Raw genomic sequence first — 7,897 nt, 5'->3', positions numbered from 1 at the left:
GCGCGCGTTTTCTCTCTCTCCTCCCTCTCTTGCCGCCGTTTCTGGTGGCTCTTGCCGTCCCGGATGGTCGCCGGCCGGGTGGGGAGCCGCTTGGGAGGTCGCCGGCCGGTCATCGGAGAAAGAAAGAAGAAGAAGAGAGGGGAGGAGAGGAGAGAAGAGAAAAATTGGGGGGGGGGGGGGGTGTCCTCCTCCCGTTTTTTTTTTGAACCTTTTTTTTCAGTGGAAATCCACTTTCACAGGCCAAACTCAAATCAATTTTACTTTTTTTTTCTGGGTTGTTACAAATAATCTCTCATATTTATATCTATTTGAAATAGATCTAAATTTCTTTCCTTAAATTTGTGTCATTTACACTTTGTTTTGATGAGGGTGAGGGAATGATAAATAAGGGTAAGGAGGGGTAAATAATTATATCCATGTTTGAAAATACGTGAGTTAGTGAAGGGTATAGGTAAGTAAGCATAAGACTTACCCTCCCTTACCCCTCAAATATCAATTTTTATTACACCCCAAAGTAAGTAGGTGAGAGCTGAAAATTACTTTATTTTTTATTTTCTTATTGTGTCATTAATTTTTTATTAAAAATCTAATTATACCCATTAAAAATAAACATAATTTATCAATACAAATAAATATTTTATCTTTTAAGTGGCCGTACATGATCTTTTCGCTATCTCATGGATTTCAAATTCTTGTGGAAACAAGATTAATTTTTTCCCTTACTAGAATACTATGCTGTACTTATTTTATTGTTCTTATTGATGAAATTTTAAATTTTCTCTTAAAAAAAAACTATAAGTCATTTGAAATGAATTTCAAATTGAACCAAACATTATGTAAACATTTTCAATAATTAATAGCAAGCCATGTTATTATAAATTAGAAAGTTGAGATATTGGCACAGCAGGGAGCAACAATTGTCTGTAGTTTACTTTGATTTGAATTTGTTTCTATATATGATTGCAATTAATGATTAAAGAGTAACTAATTAAGAATCATGTTGATAAACAGCATCTAGTTTTTGAACATTTTCTCAAATATAATGGCATCCACCAGTTTTTGTGGCACTCATCATTCAACCATTTCCAGCTTAGAGCTATCAATTTTGCGTCCAGTTGCGAAAATGCAAAGGAGAGAAAGATAATGCGACGTCGATTTGCGACAGATTAGTACAGAAGCAAAAGCAAAGATGAATACAAACAGAGCAGAGTACTGATGAATCCGTGAAGAGAGGCACACAGTCATCGATAGGGAAAGAGGAAGCTTCCCACGTCTTCATCAGAAGCAGGGGCTGGTTTCTTTTTGTTTCTCCTTTCATATTTATAAATAAATTTCATAAAATTATAACTATTAAATAATTTTAGCAATTATAATAATTTATATATATATATATATATATATATATATATATATATATATTTTTTTTTTTGTCAAAAACATCTTTTGGTTCCAACTTTCTATAAATTATTTAGCTGAAATTCAGATAAGTTTAATCTAAAATTGATAAAAATTAATTTTAAATTCGATTGAAATTGAGTCAACATTAATCATTTTGCTTTGAATTTATGTGAAAATTAGATTTTTTTTTTTTCCTTTTTCTAAATTAATTATTGAATTTAATTAGAATTAGAATTAGAATTAGAATTGAAACTTGAATAAGCTTGCTGTGGAAAAAGCAATTTCCAGATTCCACTGGACTCCTGCGGTGGGTCCATACACTACTGGCGAGTTCCCGAGCCATGACTTGGCAAATTAGCATCAAAATAAACTTGCCGTTCAGATTCCACAGGACTCTAGTGTCGTGCCGGCTCTGCCATCCTGGCTTGAGCTCCTGGCACGCAATTATATATGGAAAGCAAAGGTTTTGTTTCCCTTGGACGTGTTTACAAAGAGTGAAAGATATGGCTTAGATTAGTAAATTTTGGCTGCTTTCAAACATTTCATCAAACATGTCCTCTCCAATCTCTTGGAAAGCGACTTGGACGTGAAGTAAACTGGTAATTGAAAAAGATAACACTATCACTTCCTGATTGATATGAGTTGGGTGGCAAATTATTTAATGTTTTTTTTAACATGAATTATTTTTAATAATTATTTAATATTTATTTTTAATAATATATTAAATCACATGTATTATTTTGTACACTTACTAATTTTTTAACTACGGTAAAAGCATTTTCCTTTTAATAATGGCGATAAATATATGATGCTCAATGAAAAATTTATTGAGACCAGAGGACCTTATTTTTATAATATTATTTATTTAATATTATTTTATGAAAGAATAATTTTAAATAAATAAATAAGTTAACTTATATTTTTTAACTTATTTTAAATAATTTTTTAATTTATAACTTATAATTAAATTTGAAAAATTAACTAAAAAATTAAACATTCTCTTAATTTATAAAAATTAAATTAATTAAAATTTGTATTGTGAAATTAAATTAAAATCAATTAGTTCAATTATAAATTTAAATATTTTTTTAAAAAATAAAATAATTTATCCTTTAAACTTATAAAAATATAATTGAATAAATTTAAAATTAAAATGGAATAAATCCTAAAGTAAGTTTCTTTTCTCTTGATTTCAACATTAAAATGGAATAAATTCGCTAATCTCAAATATGTACAAAATATGAATTGAGACAGTATTCATATCCCTCCTAACTCAAATGCACGAAAAGAGGCAAAGGAAAATTCTAAGAAAGAGAATAGAGGAAGGTCCACATAGGTCTGCAAGTACAACCGTCATCACCATCACTAAACCACCAAAGTAGGTGTTACTTGCTTTCTTGCCAATTGCCGCCACCCACGCGCTCCTGTTCTGCCACCTCCCACGCGCTCCTGTTCTGCAATCTCCATTCATATATAACAACAAAAGCCTTCGCCTTCCAGTAAATGCCAATCCTAGCTGCAATTCTTAGATTATTTTTTTATGTAGCTGATTTTATCTGCTACTGTAGAATTCTTTTCAAGTTCAAGTGAATTCGGTGAATTTTGGTTGGATTTTTCTGCAGTGATTGTGTTCATATTTTTGTTGTTTGCGTTCTTTCGAATTCTAGTCTTTGTTATAGTTGTAATTCGGTAAGGAGAGGCGTTGGCTCTGTCTCAACAAAACATTTTCTTTTTTTCAGTTTTGTCTCAGGAAAGCATTTAAGCAGATGCTGTTGCATTTACTTAATTGAAATTCTAGATTTTGGTGAGTTTTTATTTATTTATTTATTTATTTATTTTTAATTTTGTGTTCTCAAATCAACTGGAATTTTATTTTTTTTATTTATATATTTATTTGTGTATTTTGCAGGTGGGATAGGCCGAGGATTTTCTGCTTTCTGAGGCAGACTTGGCTGAAGCGTGGAAAATTGGGAGTTTTTAAAAGTTAAGAGATGTCTCACGCCAAGGAAAGGTTTTTATCTGCAGTAGCTTCCTCCTTGGAAAATCAGGCGGCGGGAGAGTCGGTGATCGGCACCATCAAAATTGCTGTTTTACCCATAGCAAAAGTTTTTACGATGTGCTTTTTGGGATTTCTCATGGCCTCCAAATACGTTAACATTTTGCCTGCCAATGGAAGAAAGCTCCTTAATGGGGTAAATAAACCAGCTCCCTTCTCTTTTTCAGACCCTTGAAATGACGTTCTTTCTTTATTTTGATAATAATGGGTTGTTTCGACCATTTTTTGCAGTTGGTTTTTTCGCTTTTGCTTCCTTGTTTGATATTCTCTCAACTGGGGCAAGCTGTTACATTGAAGAAGATGTTGGAGTGGTAACCATTAGTTATATTTTGTTTCCTTCTACTTCTTCTATTTCATTCAAATGGTAACAGCTTTTGGATTTTTTTAAGACCATTTTACACTCTTACAGGTGGTTTATTCCCATGAATGTTGTTCTGGCCGCTATATCAGGCTCGCTAATAGGTTTTATCGTTGCATATATTGTTCGCCCTCCATACCCATTTTTCAAGTTTACAATCATACAAATTGGAATTGGTGAGCTGCTTCTGGAATTTTTGATATTCAAATATATGCACTTACCTGTATGCTAATTGTTTCATACAATGAGTTACAAATTATGCAATAAAACTCTGCCGAGTGCTCATGCTTACTTATTTCAAAACCCTTAAACTGATTGTGGCTTTGATTTTGATTGCAGGGAACATCGGGAATGTGCCACTTGTCCTGATTGCAGCTCTATGCAGAGATAAATCTAATCCTTTTGGTAACTCAGAAAAATGTAGCACAGATGGGACTGCCTATATCTCATTTGGCCAGTGGGTGGGTCTTGAGTATCTCTTACTGGGTTGTTATTGCTTGTACATTGTAGTTGGACTTGTGAGTTGTGAGTCATATGATGCTCTGGTTATGGCTTTGTCTTATAAATAAACATTTACTGTTTACTGTATTTGTTTACGTGTCCTAAATATTTTTTAGGAATTAGTTTCACCACATATAATGAATTACAAAATATTGAGTGGATAAGTTTGGTTTATGCATTCCAGGTTGGTGCAATCATCCTATATACTTATGTATTTCATATGTTGGCATCTCCTCCTGAAGGTACGTTTGACATTGAGGATGGAATTCTTCCACTTAAGAGCCCTCCAAAAGATCCTGAGCAAGTGCCTCTGCTTACCCAGGAGGAGGATGTACCTATAGATTCAAATGCTTCAAAGAAAGGAAAGGTGAGAATCATTTATGCGCTCATATCTGTGTATAGAATTTTATATATGTATGTGTGTTCATTTCTATGTAATTTGACTCCATATGTTTTATTCAATTACTGCTTTATTGATGCCCATGAGAATTTTTCATTTTGTCAGAAAGGAAAACAAATATCTTATTAAGATTTCACCTGGAAATATGCTAGCTTTTTTGAATATATATGCGGTCATGGTGTCATAATTCCTATGCTGGTGTAAAATCATATAGTATTATCCTTAAAGAAAATAATAAATAGGAACTCTTGTATTTATTTACCATTGAGAGACATTATTTCATCCTCAAATGGAAATCAAACTTTTCAGATGGATATAAGTGTCTATATGCATTATCAATGGTATTTAGTGTTGGTACCTTCTTGTATAATGAAATGATGTCATTAAGTTGAAAAATTATAGTTTGGCTGTCTGAACATTGCTCAAGTATTCTTGGTTTTTGAGGGTTTTGATAACCTGTACCCAGTACCAATTTTAAAATTAATCACAATAGAAGTGTAACTTTTCCTAATCCAATTTTTTGTTGGATTTATTAACAGGATTTTGGTGCTTTATGATGTCAATATTTCCTCATCCACAGGCTGCATTCTCATTTGCATCCATTGCTTTTTGCAGATAAAACAATTTCTAGTTTTTCTATATGAGAATTTGAAGCTCAAGCAAATCCTTCAACCCCCTATTATTGCTTCTGTAAGTTTCTGTCTTTCTTGGGGAATTGCTTTTTTTGAGCTTTTACTCTTGATGTTGAACTCTTAAACATTGGTATGTAATCTTAATACCAGATCTAGGGCAACAAGAGTTGGAAATATTTCTTGTTTCTTCTAGGATGGTGAAGATGCTTATGAAAAAGTTGAGGTGATTCACTGAATTTTCAGTTGAAGCTGAGAAGGTGGTTACTGGCTTATGTTGCCTGAAAAGGCACGCAATCTTAACACAATTAGGTTTCATATCTAGCTTCCTCAACATGTCTGCACTCTGATAACCTAGAAGACCCAGAGATGTTTTAGCTAACTCCCAGAGTTTTTGCAGAACTTATAGTAGCTAGATTCATGGTGTTTTTCAAGTTGATTCATTCATTTACCAAAGAAAATTTTGATTGCAGATCCTAGCCATGTTCCTTGGTGCAGTACCATTTTTGAAGCGATTGATCTTTACAACTGATGCTCCACTTTACTTTTTTACTGACAGCTGCAATATTCTTGGGTATGCTCAGTCACTCCTTGTAGTGAAGAGACTTTTTTTTTTCTTAATTGTCCTTGCTAATATTTTAGTTGTTTACTTTGTGATCTTTTGAGTATGAATATTGGAACTTAGGGATGTTTGCAACTTCCAGGCTTTTGTTAACACATTTTGAAGAAAGGAATAATTAAATAAATCACTGCTCGATTTTGTGAATTTTAAGTTCCTGCATGGATTAATATTTGCTTGATGAATTAGAAGCACATTATACCAAATGATGCATTATGAGATTTTGAAAGCTGCTGTCAGGTTTGTTTTATGGGTGCAAGGTCGTGTTCTATTTTAAAGAATGGACAAAGTCTAAGGCTTTAAGCTTTAAAACCCTGCTCTACATACTAGGAGCAGGCACATCAGATTCATCATGCATTACTAGTCATTTACAAGTATGGAAATATGGCATTGATGCTCAATTTTTGTGGTGCCAACTGTGGGGATGAAACTCAGATCTCAAATCTTGTTGGCATTCAAAAGGTTTATATGACTAATATACAGCTGGATGGCACTGATGCAACACAAGCAAACTCTATATACATATACTACAATAGGCCATACAATATCATCATGGAGTAGCATGCCTTGATATTTCCCAAAGATCAAAATGTGTGACTAATACGTGAAGTTTAATTTCCATAATGCACTTTGGGATCCTAGTTATATTGCTGAAATATGTGATGATTTATGCTAGCCAGATTCCTTTGATGTGCGTGATGAAACTATTTCCATGCAAGTCAATCTCTTGGGTTTTGATCTTGAAAAATGTCTGTGCTATACAGTTTTAACTCAATCGTTTAGTTCTTGATCTTTACTTATTGTTGTTTGCGGTAATCAGGGAGGCCATGATTCCATGTATTTTGTTGGCTTTGGGAGGCAACCTTGTTGATGGTAAGTTAAACCTTCTTATGATCATTTGTCCATTATTCTACAACCTTCTTATGATGTCTGCCAAAAGATGTCATTTTTATGAATCAGTGTGACAATTCTTGGTTCAATTTGTAGGACCAGGGAGTTCTAAACTTGGTTTACGGACAACTGCTGCTATTATTTTTGGTCGGTTAGTTTTGGTGCCTCCTGTTGGACTTGGCATTGTTACGTTGGCTGATAAGCTTGGCTTCCTTCCTGCTGGTGATAAGATGTTCCGGTTTGTCCTACTTCTTCAACATTCAATGCCTACGTCTGTCCTGGCAGGTGAGATCTTCTTTCCTTAACTGCTAAAATCAGTGATAAGAATTTAGAACTAATATTATCATTGCTAGGCTCCATATAAGATCTCAGTATTCAGTAGTTTTACATACAGGGAATAGCATCAATTTACTTAATAATTCGTTCACCGTAATTAGGTGCTGTGGCCAATCTGAGAGGTTGTGGAAGAGAGGCTGCTGCTATCCTGTTCTGGGTTCACATTTTTGCCGTTTTCTCAATGGCTGGATGGATAGTTCTTTATATTAACATTCTCTTCTGAGTTGCAGAACTGCAGCAATCTGTTACTGAAATGTACCTACCCTCTTTGTTGCGATTTATTTCATTGTTAGTGTTAATAGCTAAGTGGGGTGGCCAAAAAAATTCAAAAATCTCGTGGGAATGAGAGGTTGTCAATAGCAGTTTTTTTCAGACAAAATCTTTATCAACTTCGATTGTCATTCTCATACGTAAGATAAGCGAATCATTTTTGTTGTTTTCCATTCCTCTGATGGTGGGAAGATTTTGGATTGGCGAATTCACTACTAAGTCTTCAACAGTAAGAGTCGTGGAATGTTGGTAATTAATGTATAAAAGTGAGAATCTGCCGAGTACCGAGATGTTGTATGGGTGCACATATCATCCAATATCCACCATGAGTTGAAGCTTAATAAAAGCAAATAACAAAGGTAGAAACAATCCAAAGAACAAGGAATGGCTTTGTAAGAATATAGACAAACCATGAAGAGATAATGAGAAATAGAAGGCA

General features: G+C 33.7%; 1 protein-coding gene across 4 annotated transcripts; it reads left to right on the top strand.

The window, feature by feature from the left end:
• Positions 1-2,852: 2,852 nt before the first annotated feature.
• Positions 2,853-7,629, top strand: LOC110667712 (protein PIN-LIKES 6). Of its 4 annotated transcripts, none has more exons than XM_021828646.2 (12): positions 2,853-3,003; positions 3,138-3,202; positions 3,308-3,590; positions 3,686-3,765; positions 3,864-3,988; positions 4,152-4,337; positions 4,556-4,680; positions 5,329-5,403; positions 5,816-5,916; positions 6,782-6,834; positions 6,949-7,137; positions 7,290-7,629. In XM_021828646.2, the coding sequence occupies exons 3-12, from the start codon at positions 3,390-3,392 to the stop codon at positions 7,409-7,411; spliced, it is 1,257 nt and encodes a 418-aa protein (XP_021684338.2). In that variant the 5' UTR covers positions 2,853-3,003; positions 3,138-3,202; positions 3,308-3,389; the 3' UTR covers positions 7,412-7,629. The 4 variants fall into 4 exon arrangements, with proteins under 4 accessions (XP_021684338.2, XP_058002480.1, XP_021684340.2 ...); XM_058146497.1 differs by having other exon boundaries at positions 2,879-2,897; XM_021828647.2 differs by having other exon boundaries at positions 2,910-2,993.
• Positions 7,630-7,897: the final 268 nt, after the last annotated feature.

This window comes from Hevea brasiliensis, chromosome 5 (genome assembly GCF_030052815.1).
Source record: "Hevea brasiliensis isolate MT/VB/25A 57/8 chromosome 5, ASM3005281v1, whole genome shotgun sequence".
Lineage (NCBI taxonomy): Eukaryota > Viridiplantae > Streptophyta > Magnoliopsida > Malpighiales > Euphorbiaceae > Hevea > Hevea brasiliensis.
The sequence above is the reverse complement of the archived record's forward strand: the minus strand, read 5'-3'. Positions and strand labels throughout refer to the sequence as shown.

Coding starts and splice junctions, on each gene's coding strand:
- LOC110667712 (XM_021828646.2), top strand. CDS start 3,390: ATGTCTCACGCCAAGGAAAGGTTTTTATCTGCAGTAGCTTCCTCCTTG. Junction 3,989..4,151: donor AATCATACAAATTGGAATTG/GTGAGCTGCTTC, acceptor TTTTGATTGCAG/GGAACATCGGGAATGTGCCA. Junction 4,681..5,328: donor ATGCTTCAAAGAAAGGAAAG/GTGAGAATCATT, acceptor TGCTTTTTGCAG/ATAAAACAATTTCTAGTTTT.